This window comes from Sinocyclocheilus grahami, unplaced genomic scaffold, assembly GCF_001515645.1.
Source record: "Sinocyclocheilus grahami isolate Dianchi unplaced genomic scaffold, SAMN03320097.WGS_v1.1 scaffold67.1, whole genome shotgun sequence".
Taxonomy (NCBI): Eukaryota; Metazoa; Chordata; class Actinopteri; order Cypriniformes; family Cyprinidae; genus Sinocyclocheilus; species Sinocyclocheilus grahami.
In genome coordinates this window covers 84,793-101,938 of record NW_015505246.1, presented here as the reverse complement: position 1 = coordinate 101,938, position 17,146 = coordinate 84,793, and the positions used below count along the sequence as shown (strand labels likewise).

Sequence of the window (17,146 nt, the reverse complement as noted above, 5' to 3'; positions counted from 1 at the left end):
TTTTATAAAACAAATAAGTCAGAAATAAGGTTATTAAAAATGAGTATCATTTTAGACACAACATTCCCAATTATCTACTTAAGGGCATGTCTACGTGGTGGCCAGGGGTGGCACGCCCCCCCTGAAATTTGGCTGGCCACCCCAGGTGCCCCCCCCCCCCCCCAAATGTCTTGCCATAGGCTTGTTTTTAGTACATTTCTAATTTTAGGCGGTTTCTATAGTGTGATCTTAATGACAATGTCGAGAGAGCATAATGTTACGCAATCCACGTGCGTGAGGACCAATCTCTCCACTCCCAAGCGGATTTCCTTCACTCACACAAAATGAAAATCCCCAATGCTAATAAAAAGACTGATAGACAAATAGTGAAGGTTAAACTTTACAAAGCACAAAGTCCTTTCAGCTGTTTTGTAAAAAGGATCATTACTCAAAGCTTTTAAACACGGTGTATGTTGCGGCCATCAGGTGGTCAAAATAATGAACATCTAATTTTTTAAAAAAGAAATAAAAGTGGTCAAAGTGATCTTTTTTTCTGTGTGCTGAAAGTAAAATAATTCAAATAAATGAAAAAAATAAATAAATAAAATCTGCAGTCTATTTTAACCATGCCCCAGTTGTGGCTTCTCATAGTCAAATGAAAATTGGAATTCATATATAAATTCAGGTATTTATTGTTAAAAACGTATTAGAGTAAGGAAAACTGCACTAAGTTTCACTCCTTGTGATCCAACTGAAGCAGTCATGTGATTCTCAGGCGAACAAAGATTTGGACATCATAGATCATGTGATTTTGGCAAAAACAAATCAAGCTTCCTTGCAGTGCTTTACTGTGAAATGTGTCTGTTTTTTTAACACATTACTAAATTACTACTTTACTAACATTACTTAAAGACTATCTGAAATGTACAAACACAAATAAGCAGAGTGATACAAATAGTAAAAATTACTACAATATTATTGGAAAATACTCTTGCATATAAATATATATCGGTTGCATATTTTTTCCTTCAAAACAATCTCTCAAAGGGAATTAATAAATCAATAAATATAAAATAGGCCTATTTCGTATGTGGTTTGGGCCTGAATGTTATTTATCGGTGATAAAATCCTGCAATTTGATGGAAAAAAGCACACTTTGGACCCTTATTTCTTTTTCTCAACCTAAAAACATAAACTCAGATTTATGATAATAATCACTGAAAATTGGCTGGATGAGACTTTTGTTTACTGTGTTTCCTTCCTCTACTTCCTCTCTCACAGTGAAAATTAATTTTACAAATATTCTCTTCTCTGTGTCTCTGTCTCTCATTCATCCTATCTCTTTTTCTCAGATACTCCATCCCAGAGGGTTCAGTTTATTCTGGGCACTGAAGAGGATGAGGAGCATGCAGCACATGACCTCTTCACAGAACTTGACGAAATCTGTGTTAAAGATGGCAAAGATGCAGAGTGGAAGGAAACTGCGAGGTATGCACATGTCCTACAACATGATATTCAGTGCCAAAAATGTAACTCTGGGGTTTTGAATCTTTTAGATGCCATGGCAGCTGTATTTTCATGCAAAGACCCCATTTATTCTATAAAGAAATTCTAAAATGTGTAAAGTATTATTTGGAAAATATTTAGTTTTGCAGTAGTATAGTATTGTACTGTTATATGTATTACCATTTAGTTATATATTAAAACATTTATCTATTTGTATTTATTTAATTAATTGTATTTGTTATTATATATTTCTATTTTATGATTTATATTTAAATTTATTACACTGTTTTTCCCCTAAACTTTTCCACCGACCCCCTAGTTCTTGCAGCCCCCTGAAGGTTCCCAGACCCGTTTAAAAACTTGGTTATCAAACAACCCTCTGTTGCCTTCTGAGAGTTGAAGCAAGAGACTATCTATGTGAATCTCTTTGTTCTTTAATACTTCTCAGGTGGTTAAAGTTTGAGGAGGATGTGGAAGATGGAGGGGAAAGGTGGAGTAAGCCATATGTAGCTACACTCTCTCTCCATAGTCTGTTTGAGCTACGGAGCTGTATCATTAATGGAACTGTCCTGTTGGACATAAAGGCCAGCTGCATTGAGGAAATTGCAGGTCAGTCAGAAATCAATGTGTACGGCACTCTACATATTTATCTGTGAAAGGACAAATTTTAACACAAAAAAATGACTACACCTTACTCTATCAGATTCTGAAAATGTCAGTGTATAAAGTGCTTGCTGAACCTGATCACAATCCGTCTGAGCCTGACCTCAAGTTTATATTTATTCATTCAGTGCATGTCTTTAATGTGGAATAGTACAGCAATGTGGCAAGTGTGTGTTGGGATCCTGCAGTTTATTAGGCCCACCTGTAACCTCACACTCCCACTCATGTTGGTGATAGACACACACAAACACTCAAACCAAACACCCACTGGTTCTTAGTTTGAAAAAAGAAGTGGCACAGCTGTCAGCAGCATGTGTCACCTTAAAGAGTTGGAAGGAAGCATTTAGATTAAAAGTACACTTAACGGTGAAGTGCGTTATTTTTTCAGTGTTAAAATCTCCTTTAATGTGAAGAGACAAATATAATAAGAACACCATTTGTAGGTTGAGTTTTCAAAGAGTTTAAAAATTGTGACTGTTCTTTCAAAATTGTGTATGTTCAGTAGCATGTGCTTGGACCAGGACTACATGTTTGGAAACAATAGTAATTATGGCAATTCTGTTTGGTTGCCACTAGTGGCACAATTACACATACAGTATATAATGCAAATACACATATATAACGAATGAGGACTGTAGAGAGCACATCAATACATCTATGCTGGTTACAACCCTGCATAAGTTTTTAATTCATAATTTATGCCATTTGTGCTTAAGAACAAGAATACATTGTATAATTTTAAATGTACTGATCAATGACTATCAGCCATTGATGTCTAATAGACTCACAATAGAACCTGTCATGTTGAGGAATAACTGTTATGATCAATGTTGCAGCAATGGTAAGAACAAGATTAATGCCGGAGAAATAGAAGGACAGGGAGACCAAGGGAGATTAATTATACTGTAAAGGTTGGAAGAGAGGGTAAGAGTGAGTGATGCAGATTAACAGTGCTGCGTCAGCTCCGACTGGAACCGTGTGAGGTTTTAAAGAAAAAGAGAAAGTGAGAGACTGAGAAATTACTGCTGGAATGGAACATATTGATCATCACCATCATCATACAGTTTAATCATGCAAACAATAAAAACAACAAAAAGGACATGATTCTCCTTCAAAAGTTGATTGTATTTGGTTTGTATATTTATAATTTGTTGTGTGTAGATTTGGTGCTTGACCATCAGGAGGCAGCTCATGAACTGGATGACAGTGTGAGAATGAAGGTTCGAGAGGCACTTCTGAAGAGGCATCACCACCAGAGTGACAAGAAGAGGAACAACCTGCTGCCCATGGTCAAGTCCCTTACTGACGCAAGCAGGAGACAGAGTGAACCTCATCATATGGACAAGGCGGGTGAGCTAAACTGCACATTTTACATGTGCATCATGAAGAAATATTATTGGTTAAATACAACTTAAGCCCTGTGGATATAATTAAATAGTGTTGATTTTGATTTGTCAAAGGTGTGCTTACAGTAATACACTAACAATGTAAATCTATGGGGCGACTGTTCCGATATCAAAGGAGAAATGCAAAGCTCTTTTTTCTTTTATGAATTATTTTATAAACAGAATTTCCAAATTCAATCAGTAAAGTTATCCAAATCATTCTTTTGGAGTTGGACTACTTCTGGTCATGCATTATTGACATCATTTCTTTGGGTGGAGTGTTATGCTCCATAAAGGGTTTTACAGATTACATCAGATCCTGAGTGGTATCCTTGTGGGTATAATATGAAAATTAACTGGTTTACTGGTTTTGCATGCTCATGGTTGCAAATGAAAAAGTGGCTATAACTTGGCTGATAAGTGATTCTACTATATTAGTCTCATACTAACACCTAATATTTAAGTTTTATGGTTAAACTTACAAATAAATTATTTCATTCTAATAAAATATATTAGTATATTAGTAATATAAATATACATACAACTTTATTTTGGTACTACACGTGAGGTGGATATTGTAGGATGCTGTAGATATTTAGCATATTTAATTGTATCTCTCAGGTCTTGCCACTTCTCCCCAGCCTCCACCTACAAATCTAGATGTAAAGATCGGAGCAGCGGATAATGGCCAGATGGATCTCAGCAAGGTACTAGAACCACAACATCAAGAAGAACAGCACACGTTTGTTGAAATTAAACAAACATTTATTTTACTCTAAAACTGACACAATATCACTCATGTTTGTGATGTATACTGTAGCATATCCTCATAGATCATTATTTGGCTTCAAAATAAATTACAGCAAAAAATAAAAAATAATAAATGTAGGCAAAGTTGCTAGACACAATCAAAAAAAATAATATGCAAAAATCTCTCCTACATCCAGTTTTCAGAGAAAACAGATGGATGTAATAAAATAGAGGAAATATGGTACTGAGCATTGAGCAAGATAACCCTTTAAACCAAACAGGTTCAATCAGTTTATTTCTGTTAATGTCCGGAGTGCTCACTGGAAGCAGGCAATGAATCGATTACCAAGAACATCTGGGACAAATGCACTCACACAAACACACAAACACTGCCATCTGGTGATCTTTAGAGGTACTGCAGCTTGTTTGTGTAATGTTATGCTAATGATCAGGAAACAGGAAATTAATTTTAATGAGCCAGATGTCAGCCATTTAGAGTGACAGTAAGGATGGCAGAGAGGCGGCCCCAATCAAATTACATACCTGCTGTTCCTCTTATCTATACTGTATCTATAACTGTCACCCTGACCGAAATGAACAGCTGGAGTTAGTGACTGGAATAACCACCAGTGGATTTCTACATGATTTATTTATATAAATAATACAATTAAAATAAAGCTGAAATAAAATATAAATATTAGATGAAAAACTTGAACTTGAAAAATGTAAATGAAAATGAGAAATATTGCCATGGCAACTAACTGAAAAATGTTTAAGTATTAAATGAATAAACCCAAAACTGAAATAATAATAAACTAAAGATAAATAAAAAACTAATATAAATAAAATGACTAAGACACATAATAAAATTACTGAAACTTAAACATTTATATAAAAACTGAAAAAGGCTCAAAATACTAATAAATACAAATAATACAAAAATAACACTGCTATGACCTTCGCTCTCTAGGTGGACACACATTTCATGAAGAAGATCCCCACTGGAGCAGAAGCTTCCAATGTGCTAGTTGGGGAGCTGGACTTTTTAGAGAGATCCATTGTTGCATTCGTTCGCCTGTCTCCTGCTGTACTGCTTACAGGACTCACTGAAGTTCCCATTCCCACTAGGTACAAAGTGTTTGCTTGCAAATGCATAAATGGAGCTGATAACACTGTAACAGAATGATCAAAATATTTTTACTCTGTAGATTTGTGTTCATTTTGCTTGGTCCCGATGGAAAAGCCCAACAGTACCATGAGATCGGTCGCTCCATGGCCACCATCATGACCGATGAGGTCAATACATATTATCTCATTAGATATTAATGCATTAACTATGACACTTACATTTTAAACTCTTTACATTTTCAGAAATACAATTTGTAGAATAAATGAAATAAAAAATATTTTTAAATGCAAATTTCATTTTTTATTTTATTTAATATAATTTTATTCTTCCATTATTTAGATTTTCCATGATGTTGCATATAAGGCCAAGGACAGAAGTGATTTGTTGGCTGGTATAGATGAGTTTCTGGATCAAGTGACAGTTTTGCCTCCAGGGGAATGGGACCCTTCTATACGCATAGAACCTCCTAAAAGTGTCCCATCACAGGTATGGCAAAACAAACACTTTAAGTGATTAAAGTGATTGATTATATGTGGTAATTTATCTACTGCTCACGGAATAGGAGAAAAGAAAGATGCCAGGAGTGCCGAACGGAACAGCTGTTCCTTTTGAGGAAGAGCAGCATGGAGAACACCATGGACCAGAACTGCAGAGAACAGGAAGGTGTGTGTTCAGGTTTTAACAACACTGTGCAAGACTAAATATCCTCACTAGAATATTAAAACCTGAAATCATTTACATTGCGGGGATCCAGCAACAGTCCCCATGAGGAAAATAGCCTAGTAAACATATTGAATAATGTCTTCAATATGACAAAAAAAGGTTTGTGTGAGGGTTAGAGGTTTTAGGGGATATAAATGTTATTAGCTCAGTATGAAAACATTTGAAATCAATGGAAATGTTGTTCTCTCTATGTCTCTTCACTCTCTCTGTAGGCTGTTTGGAGGACTGTTTCTGGATGTGAAAAGAAAAGCTCCATTTTATTTGAGTGATTATAAAGACGGTCTGAGTTTGCAGTGTGTAGCTTCTTTTCTGTTTCTGTACTGTGCCTGTATGTCTCCTGTTATCACCTTTGGAGGACTTCTGGGAGAGGCTACAGAAGGACGCATTGTAAGTACGCAAACACACACAATTTTGTTTCTATGTGGTCTGTTAGGCAAAGTCACATGAAAAATATGTTTGTAATGCAAAATACAGCAGTCATGTGTATTTATATGTGTGCATGTGTGTGTGTCAGAGTGCGATTGAGTCCCTTTTAGGAGCGTCTATGACTGGAGTAGCATACTCTCTGTTTGCTGGACAGCCACTAACTATACTGGGCAGCACTGGACCTGTTCTTGTGTTTGAAAAAATTCTCTTCAAGTTCTGCAAGTCAGTACAGACCAGACTAATCATTCACTTTCTCACCCAGAAAAATGTCATTGGTTATGAATATGAAACATTTGATAAATAATTCTTGAATTGAATAATAAATACAAAGTTCTGTCATGAAACTCTAGATGGTGCAGGCCAATAAGTTCTAACTCAATCTGATATATTAACATCATTATTCACATGGTGCAGCCGATTGGTTTTTTTTTCTCATCAGCAGCCAATGACCTTGCTGCTCAACATTCAAATACTTGGCTAGTGCTTGCTGTAGCAGTTGCAGCGCGCTTCAGAAACCCTCCACCTTCCCCAGCTCCACCTGTATAGATCTGCTACGGGGTGATTTCATGTATGGCATATATTGGGGTTATTTTATAAATGTTAAACGTGCAGCAGCAGTATTTCCTACATAATCACAGCAGCATGTCTGTGGATGTATTGGCAGTAGCAAATCTCGGTACTTGCTCTGCCACAGCAGCAGCAGCGTAGCAGATCTATTCTACCAAGACCAAACACATTAACATTGCCATGTAAATTACCATGCTAAACTCTCAGAGAGTTGTCATGACAGAAGTATTATGATTATTACGTATTAAAATACATAAAAATCTCTCTGAATCTCTTTCAAAAAACAAGAATGTAGAATATCTGTTTAGAATATATCTTCTGTATCAATTTAGTTTTCATTTACTGATTTAGCCTTATTCCTTAAATTGTGTAATAAATCTGCAAAATATTACATATATGATCAGATCTTAACCCACTATACTGTCTCTCCTGTCCATTTCTGTCCCTGTAGAGACTACGATCTCTCGTACCTGTCCCTGCGCACTTGTATCGGTCTGTGGACGGCTTTCCTGTGTCTGATTCTTGTTGCAACGGATGCTAGTTCTTTGGTCTGTTACATCACACGTTTCACAGAGGAAGCGTTTGCCGCACTTATATGTCTTATCTTCATTTACGAAGCACTAGAGAAACTTTTTCATCTTGGAGAACTGTACCCCATCAACAGACATGCCGATCTAGACAAACTAACTCTGGCCTAGTAAGTATAAACTTATACACACACAGATGCCTATGCACCTGCTCATCGAATTGGAAGTCAGTAAATAATAATCTTTCATCAGTTGTTTTTGCTAGATGTAAATTAGATAAAATTAAAAGCAAAGGACTTTTCTGAATTCTTTTTTCAAAAACATATTTTAACACATTGTATTGTGTGCCATCAGCTGTAGGTGTGCAGAGCCTGATAACACCAGTAATAAAACACTAGAACTGTGGAATCAAAGGAACATAACAGCCTCTGCAGTGCCATGGAGCAACCTCACTGTATCGGTACAATACTCCCACAATCTTAGCAAACCACTGGAAACGGAAACATTCTTAGGCCCTGTCCCAAATGGAACACTTCATGTGCACTTTCGGTCTTGCGTACTTACAATGGCCGTCGCTTGTCCGTTAACTCCACGAGACCGTAGGGTATCCCATTCGTCTTTTTAACGTTCAAAAGGGTGCTCGCGAGCACCCCCTTTGCGGCCATTAAGCGCCCTCAATCCGCACTTCTGCTGAGCCCGCACCGGGCCGAGCTCCGCAGCATACTTCTACCTGACAGTCAATGCGGCATTACGTCACGAAAGTGTGGACTCAGAGGAAGGCCGTGAGGGTTTAGGGTGCCATTTGGGACAGGGCCTTACATGGTCTAACCATAAAAGTGCAATTCTTTGTTTAGCTGACTGATACCGAAACTTTATACTGACATCTACTGGCATGGATGTATCATCCTGTGAAAGCAAAAGTTTTTGGTCATTGATGCAATTGAAGAAATATCCTGTTAATGGGCAAATTTGTCACCTATTATTAATTTATTCTGAAAGTGGAGATGTAGCCACGATAAATTGAGTCATGTGATCTCAGTATTCTGGTCAGTGTGATAAGAACACGCTCACCAGCCACTGATATGACTGGAATCGTAATCTTATGTGAAGATGTGTAGATGATTTTGAATATACCCTGTATGTGTCAAAATAGAATTAATTTCTTTCTGTGTAATTCTATATGGGAAAAAAGGGGACAAAAGTACTCCTCTAAATGTGATCTCAGTTTTAACTTCTCAACCACTTCACATTGTCATAAACACCAGTTTGTGAAAAAACTTGTGTCAAGCAGTGAAAAGAACATCATAAGACACACACTGTACAGTTAAAGTCCTGTTATTCAATTCTCGTCCCATTACTGCAGTGCGGTGATATTTCACAGTGTAGTCTCACACAGATCGCATTTAGTGCTAATCCTATTTTCACAGCTGAGTCAGCGTCTCGGCTGCCAGCGCAGTTAAACATGAGCCAAACTCTGTGTGTGTGCGTGTTGTGAGTAGGAGTGTTTAGATCACCAGGGGCAGTTTATTGGATCGGCGTGTGGACACCATGGTCCCTACACTCCTGATGTGCTCTTCTGGTCGGCCATCTTGTTTTTTGGTACCTTTTTCTTGTCTACCTTCTTGAAACAGTTCAAGAGTAGCAGATACTTCCCAACACGGGTGAGCCTAAAATACTCATTCACAAACAAAGTTTGCATACTCAGTGTCATTTTCTATACAATAAATACAAAGTGTGTATTTTTGTGTGTTTCTGTTATGTAGGTACGGTCAATGATCAGTGATTTTGCTGTGTTCCTCACCATTGTTTTCATGGTCCTGATTGATTATTTAATTGGAGTTCCATCCCAAAAGTTACAAGTGCCCAGCAACTTCAAGGTAGGGATCATAAACGAGCGTGCATACAAACACACACACACACACACACACACACACACACACACACACACACACACACTTGTGTTTGTGTATTTAGCTATATTTGCATTTAGCATATTTGATAAACTGCGTTCTAAGGCCACTAAATCATTAATGTGATCAATACTTTGCCAAAAAGTGATATAGTAAAGTACATTTCCTCTTCCCCCTTGTAGATTATCCATGCTCTCTCTTCAGGAAGTAGAAGGATTTTTAATATAGTTTCTAAAATGTTGACCTTTGTGTTGTGATCAACATGTGTTTTTGCCTCTGTGCTGATGTTGAAGTATTTGCAATAATAATTTTATATTATTATTAGTAGAAGTAGTAGTCATAGTAGTAGTAGTGGTATTAATATTTCAGAATTCATATTTACTGGATCTAAGCAATGTGTGCATAATATTTCATGTATCATTTTATATTTGAGTTGTATTTATTTAATTCATTGTTGAAATACATTTCATGATATGTTATTCCAAGCCAAAGTCATTAAATGATATAATCGTTAAACTAAATAAAAATAGTTAAAAAAACGAAATATTATTTTGATAGTATATATCCAGAGTAAGAACTCATATTTACTTGTATTTACTTGTATTTTTTGTATGCAATATTCTTATATTATTGCAAACGCTTAACCTGACAAAATATAAATTAGACAAATAAACCAAAATAGATGCAAAAGCCAATCAATTCATATTTCTTAAAAAAGAAAAGAGATACATCTGTGTAAGTCAAAGAGGAAACACTCTCCTAAATGCTTTAAGCTTTCCAATTCTTCCTAAAAGCTCTGCTTGTGAATCATGTTCTTTCAAAGCTTACCTTACAATGATGAATCCACTGCTTCAGTCTTCAAAGTTTTTAGTGCCCTCTCATAATCCAGAACAGTCCTGTTTTTGTGCAGTTTCTTTGTGTCTTGTTTCTAGGCACATTTTCTCAAATGATTAATTTCGAGTGGCACGCCTGCAGTGACAGATTAGATGATTAGACAATGCTGAGTCTTGGAATTGAGTTTATACCCCAGGCTAATCTGGATACACGCGTTGTGCGCTGACAGTGATCTATGAACAATTGAGCTGGACTAATATTTAATCCATAGTTAACAAGTACTTCTCAATTTAGACTGAATTGTCATGAGCGTTGCATCATTCTCAATTATTAAAATTCACAGTTTACATAAGCATAATAAATCACAATGTTCACTACACTGTAAAAAAAAATCTAAACATAAAAAATCTACACTATTGTTCAAAAGATTTATAATACATTTATTGAGCAATGATGCATTGAATTTGTGCTTTCTGATGCTCAAAAAATGCTTTCTGATCATCAAAGATTATAGAAATGTTAATAATAAGAAGAAATGTTTCTTGAGGACCAAATGAGCATATTAGAATGATTTCTGAAAGATCACGTGACACTGAAGACTGGAGGAATGATGCTAAAAATTCAGCTTTGCCATCAAAGGAATAAATTATATTTTTTCACAAAAATAATTAGTAATACTATTTTATGGATATGATTACCATGCTATTTTCAGGGGGGGTTTTTTGAGTTGTTGACTGGTTGTGTATTACAGCCCACGCGTGATGACCGTGGTTGGTTTATTAACCCTATCGGGCGAAACCCATGGTGGACTGTGCTGGCTGCCTTAATACCAGCTCTTCTCTGCACCATCCTCGTCTTCATGGACCAGCAGATCACCGCTGTCATAATTAACCGCAAGGAACATAAACTGCTAGTATGTTTATTTTTTAAATTAGCCTTTACAGAGGATGTGTGTGTGTGTGTGCGCGGATCATATGTAAGTGTGTGCCCTATTTCCTCTACACAGAAAGGCTGCGGGTACCATTTGGATCTTCTGATGGTTGGAGTGATGCTGGCTGTATGTTCCATAATGGGGTTACCCTGGTTTGTTGCAGCAACCGTCCTGTCAATTACCCATGTCAACAGCCTGAAGCTAGAGTCTGAAAGCTCCGCCCCTGGAGAGCAACCTCGATTTCTGGGTATTCGAGAGCAGAGGCTGACTGGTCTGGTCATTTTTCTACTCATGGGCTTATCTGTGTTCATGACTGGAACATTACAGGTAATTACAAAAATTCTGTGGTTGTCATATATGTACAGTGTGGCCTCCTTAAATGGATAGTCCACCCAAAAATGAAAATTGTGTCATCATTTACTCCCCCTCATGTCCTTACAAACCTGTATGACTAAATTTTTCTGTGGAACACTAAAGAAGATATTTTGAAGAATGTTGGTACGAAATGGTTTCAGGCCCCATTGACTTTTATAGAATTTTTTTGTCCATACTAAAGAAGTCAATGGGACCTGAAGCTGTTTGGTTACTATAATTCTTCAAAATGTCGAAGTTTGTGTTCCACAAAAGAAATAAATCCATACATGTTTGGAATGTTTTTTTGTTTTTTTGGGAGGTGGACTATCCCTTTAAATCAAACACTCTTAAAGGAGTCATCGGATGCCCATTTTCCACAAGTTGATATGATTCTTTAGGGTCTTAATGAAAAGTCTATAATATACTTTGGTTAAAATTTCTCAATGGTAGTGTAAAACAACACCCATTTTACCTTGCCAAAAACAGCTCTGCACACAGCAACCTGTTTTAGTGCATGTTTCTTTAAATGCTAATGATCGCTGCTGACCCCGCCCCTCTCTTTCGTGGGGTGACGAGCCGTTCTCATGAGACTGTTTACTTTAGCCGCATTCATTTAGCCGTGGAACTTGCTAACTAGCACGTTATTAGGAAAGGCGATTTGCAAAGATTCATAAAAGAATATTATAATCACTTCTTCTGTAGGTGAAGCTGGATCACGAATGATTTGTGCGAACATAAATGCATTTAGGTAGATTGGGGGGCACATTCCCTTCAAAAGCAAAAGTAATCCACTGTGTCTTCAGCGGTTCAGATGTCAGGAGTAAATGATAACTGCTATGTTCATTATTACATCCAACAACAAAACACCTCAATCACTTAGAGACATTCTTGTCTACATCTGCTCCGGCGGTGAAACAATGGCGGACTGTTGACAGCTCACTCGGGTCTAAGGTAAAACACCAGTGTCAATCAACAATCGTGGGAGGGGCCTGGGTCTGTGTGACGTCACACAGCCAAGAAGCTGAGAATGGCTTGATTTGAGAAAGGGGATATTATTTATAGGGATTAAGAAAAAAAACGCTGAGTGGATTTTTATTATTATAAGGTGGATGTGTACAAACACTGCCAACACACGTTTATGTTCAAACAACATGTAAAAGTGAATTTTGCATCCGATGATCCCTTTAAAAATATATGAATGTCACTAGCTATGTTCCCATCCACCTACTTTTATGCACATTTTGGAATATCGCATAAAAAAAATGCTGGATGGAAATGCCAAGATGCGCATAAATTCTAAAAATGTGCATAAAAAACGTATGCGCACAATTGAGTAGGATCAACTTTTTATCTGATATGAAAAATGTGCATAAACTACAATGGAAACACATTTACAGAATAAATTCCACCATGTGCATCAAAAAAGCCATGTGACTTTGCACAATGGGTTGGGATAACTTGACTAACCAGCGGACCGATCTCGTAGCATTGCATCTGAAATGTTTTGGTCATTCTGAAGTGCCTGAGCAAAGTCTGTCATCAAAGTATTGCTGTATAATTGGCTTACACAACTGTGTTCCCAAACAGCAGGCATCTACCTCCAGTTATTGTGTTTTTTCTGCTTGCTCTGAGGTGAAAATAATTTATCGTATATGAAAATTATTATATGCAGTGGAGTCTCCTGCTTTCTTAGTGATATTTAGAGCCAGTTTCTCAGGAAGTGTCGATTTTGATCTCTTTGACACGATGGATGGAAATGATGCTTTATTCGCAAATGTTTATGCAATATTCCAGTTTTGCGCATAATTTAATTTAACATCTTTGGATGGAAACATAGCTACTGCTTTAGATAACAAAATGTCTTAATGTCCTACCTTTTGTTTCACAGTTCATTCCCATGCCAGTTCTCTATGGTGTTTTTCTTTATATGGGAGTCTCATCTCTGAAAGGCATTCAGGTAGAGACATTCGTCTGAACTAAACATACTGTACATGTGCATACCGACACATCAGTCACTTGTCATCTTTCTCTGTTCTGTCTTTCGCAGTTCTTTGACCGTCTGAAGTTGTTTGGCATGCCAGCGAAGCACCAACCAGACTTTATTTATCTACGTCATGTTCCTCTGAGGAAGGTTCACCTGTTCACTCTGACCCAACTTACCTGCCTTGTGCTGCTCTGGGTCATCAAAACTTCCCCTGCCGCAATCGTCTTCCCTATGATGGTACGTCCCAAAACAAAGAACATACTTTATGTTAGGGATGTTAAAATATCAATTAATATACTAGACTGTAGCTATGCTAGTATTTTACAATATCAGTCTGACTGACTGATACATATACTTTTTTTAAACACTAACTTATATTTTGAATGCATGCACTGTGAAGTGTAGCAGTACTATTTATTTATAATTTAGATTTAGAAATAAGGTATACACTACATTTTATCAGATCATGCAATCCATGGGAATAAAACCCATGACCTTTGTGTAGCAAGTGCTGTGCTCAACCATATTGCTGAAGGGAACAACTTGAATCATATAAGATATTAGTAGAAAAAGTGTTTATCTCCTGCAGGTGCTGGCATTAGTGTTCATCCGTAAGCTGCTGGACTTCTGTTTTTCCAAACGAGAGCTTAGTTATCTTGATGATCTGATGCCTGAGAATAAGAAGAAGAAGCTGGATGATGAATCCAAAAAGGCAGAGGAGGTTTGTGATCTATGTGCAGAGTTTAATAAAGCAAAGGGTATCCCAACAATCAATGCTGTTACATCTATGCAGGTAAAAGGTCTTACACGAATATTAGTATATTATACATAGAAGTGCACTATTAGTACACTATTTTCTATACTGTGCAATATGTGTAATGTGCATAGTTTGTACATGGTCTTTATAGGAAGAAAACTACAAAGCTACATTTCCAAAATTATTCTGTATACAACACAATATTGTACCCCACAATGCAATGTGCTCAACATTCCATTTCATGCATAACAAATGAACCAAAAGTAGTTTTAGCCAGGTTTCCCCTCTTGACTCATTTTGAGCTACATTTTTATTTGGATTAACAATGCAACATAAAAAATGAAGTATAAACAAATAAAAAAAATCACAAATGAAAACATGTTTTTATATATATATATATATTTAATTTTTATGATGTTATTTCATTTTTTAGTATTTTATTTATTATTATTTATATCCTTTCTAATAACTGGATGGCAACCAACAACTAAAAATGCAACAAAATTAAGTCAAGTGACAACAGTGTATTGCACTACTATTTAAAATATTTATTTTCACATACATACAGTATACTATTATTTAAATTAGCAGTAAACATTTCTAGTACAATTTTAAGGTTCCACCCTGAACAAACTTAACCCAACCTTTCAAACAAATCAGGCTAGTTTTGCATGTAAACTGAAATTAGTACATCAACATAATTTTGCAATTTAGTTTGTCACATGTAATACATAAACACAGTGATGGAGGGTGTATGTGTTTATGTGAGTAGCAGGAATCACAGGAGATGCTGGTTGATGACTCTGAGAAATTACAAGACAAAGACACAGTGCAGATCCCAATGGAGAGCAAACCTCTACACTCACCTCGAACCCCAGACCCCAGGTATCACACTGCCGCAGACCTCCACATCAGAAGCTCTACGATGTAATGCAAACCCTGGAGCCCTGTCCAGTGGTGTTCAAAATAAGCTTAGATCCCACTATGTCCACTGTGTATCTGACTGTGTGTACTTACTAACACTCACCTTTCCGTCTCTCCCCTTCTCCTGCCTTCACCCCTCCTCTCCTCAAATGTGTCCACCGGTTGTCCAGGACTGATCCCTCTGATATTAACATATCTGATGAAATGTCTAAAACTACAGTGTGGAAATCCCTCAGTTCCAATCACAAGGACACACAACGCTCAAACACACATAAAAAGGCAAGGACTCTCGCCCTTTCCATCCTTTAATTGTTGGTTATTGTTCCACTTCCCTGAATTTCCTTTCGTACCCACGTGTGTACTACTTTTCTTGATTGTAGATGGGTTTGTTTCTTCATCAGGACAGATTTGGAGAAATTTAGCATTACATCACCAATGGGTCCTCTGCAGTGAATGGGTGCCGTCAGAATGAGAGTTCAAACAGCTGATAAAAACATCACAATAGTCTACAAGTAATCCAAACAACTCCAGTGTGTGTGAGTCCATAATCCATAATAATACTTCCTCCAGTAAATAAAAATGCCATTCCCTATTGTCTCATATCAAAATTTACTGACATATTTATTTACAACTGTTTTGGACTGCTTTTTACTTGTAAGTAGTGCTTGCCTGAGCAGATTTCTCTCCTGATTCAGATAAGACTTTTTCACAAGAGAAATATTATGGATAAAAGATATTTTAACCTGGAGCAATGGTTTTGTGTTAAAAACATCTTGATGAATTTGTTTATTACAAACACACAGATTTACCATTTATGCTTCACAAGATGTTAAGTAAAGAACGAGTTTATTTGTGTGGATTGTGTGAAGTGTGGACTACTTGTAGATTATTGCGATGTTTTTATCAGCTGTTTGAACTCTCATTCTGACGGCGCCCATTCACTGCGGATCCTTTAGTAAGAAAGTGAAGCAATGCAAAATTTCTCAATTTCTATTCTGATGAAGAAACAAACTCATCTACATCTTGGATGGCCTGAGGGTGAGTAATTTTTCATCAAATTTTCATTTTTGGGTGAATTATTCCATTAAGTTTTAATTATTAGATTACAAACTGGGATTTAAATTTTATCTCATCAAAATTAAAGTTTTGATTTTATCTTATTTTTATCTGTGCGTTTTTCTCTCCTCGCAGGAGGTTCCGTGAAGTAACCCCACAGAAAGAAGAAATTACATTCTTAGCGTCGTTTGTTTGAAATCCGGCTGCCATGTGCTAAAAACACACCGATATTAGTTCACTCCTTTCCACTGTTTCTCACACACATGCGTGTTTCTGTATAGCTGTGTGAGATATATTGGTGTGTCAGTGTGTGTGTGTGTGTGTGTGAATATGTGCAACATATTCTCCTAACAAATCCAGGTTATTTTTAATGTTTAGTTGAGTTTTAGCAGACATAGGCGTCTCTGTGCTGTGCTGTAGTGTACGTGATTTTTTTTGGTAATTGTCTCATTTATAGAATAATACAGTTGTTTAAATGTTCTCATTTTAACAATATACTTGCTGTAGATATTACTGTAAATGTGTGTTTTGTTCATCATCAAAAATCCATGATAAGTACGTGTGTTTAAGCCAAATGGCCAGTCAAAATAATAACCTCAGTTTGATCTATTTTTGTGCCAGTATAAATAGCCATGGCTTACATTAGACCAACATGACCATAAACCAAATTAGGGCTGTTAAAATGGCTGAAAAACTAAATTCGAATTTTGTACTTAAATATGATCAAAATTCGAATTATAT

At 36.6% G+C, this 17,146-nt stretch overlaps 1 protein-coding gene across 3 annotated transcripts in view; it reads left to right on the top strand.

The window, feature by feature from the left end:
* The window catches only part of slc4a8 (solute carrier family 4 member 8), a 19,501-nt gene extending 2,355 nt beyond the window's left edge, over positions 1-17,146 (top strand). For 2 of the 3 annotated variants that reach the window (XM_016271973.1, XM_016271972.1), the window contains 22 exons: positions 1,332-1,467; positions 1,934-2,094; positions 3,310-3,498; positions 4,155-4,240; positions 5,254-5,411; positions 5,492-5,579; positions 5,752-5,898; positions 5,975-6,075; positions 6,348-6,522; positions 6,650-6,783; positions 7,580-7,825; positions 8,010-8,115; positions 9,155-9,316; positions 9,419-9,532; positions 11,151-11,312; positions 11,406-11,657; positions 13,573-13,641; positions 13,732-13,905; positions 14,258-14,389; positions 15,198-15,310; positions 15,520-15,628; positions 16,541-17,146. In XM_016271973.1, coding sequence (XP_016127459.1) covers positions 1,332-1,467; positions 1,934-2,094; positions 3,310-3,498; positions 4,155-4,240; positions 5,254-5,411; positions 5,492-5,579; positions 5,752-5,898; positions 5,975-6,075; positions 6,348-6,522; positions 6,650-6,783; positions 7,580-7,825; positions 8,010-8,115; positions 9,155-9,316; positions 9,419-9,532; positions 11,151-11,312; positions 11,406-11,657; positions 13,573-13,641; positions 13,732-13,905; positions 14,258-14,389; positions 15,198-15,310; positions 15,520-15,628; positions 16,541-16,552 — 3,026 coding nt within the window. In that variant the 3' untranslated portion in view covers positions 16,553-17,146. The remainder of the gene's footprint in view (positions 1-1,331; positions 1,468-1,933; positions 2,095-3,309; positions 3,499-4,154; positions 4,241-5,253; positions 5,412-5,491; positions 5,580-5,751; positions 5,899-5,974; positions 6,076-6,347; positions 6,523-6,649; positions 6,784-7,579; positions 7,826-8,009; positions 8,116-9,154; positions 9,317-9,418; positions 9,533-11,150; positions 11,313-11,405; positions 11,658-13,572; positions 13,642-13,731; positions 13,906-14,257; positions 14,390-15,197; positions 15,311-15,519; positions 15,629-16,540) is intronic. The other variant, XM_016271974.1, reaches the window with a different exon arrangement.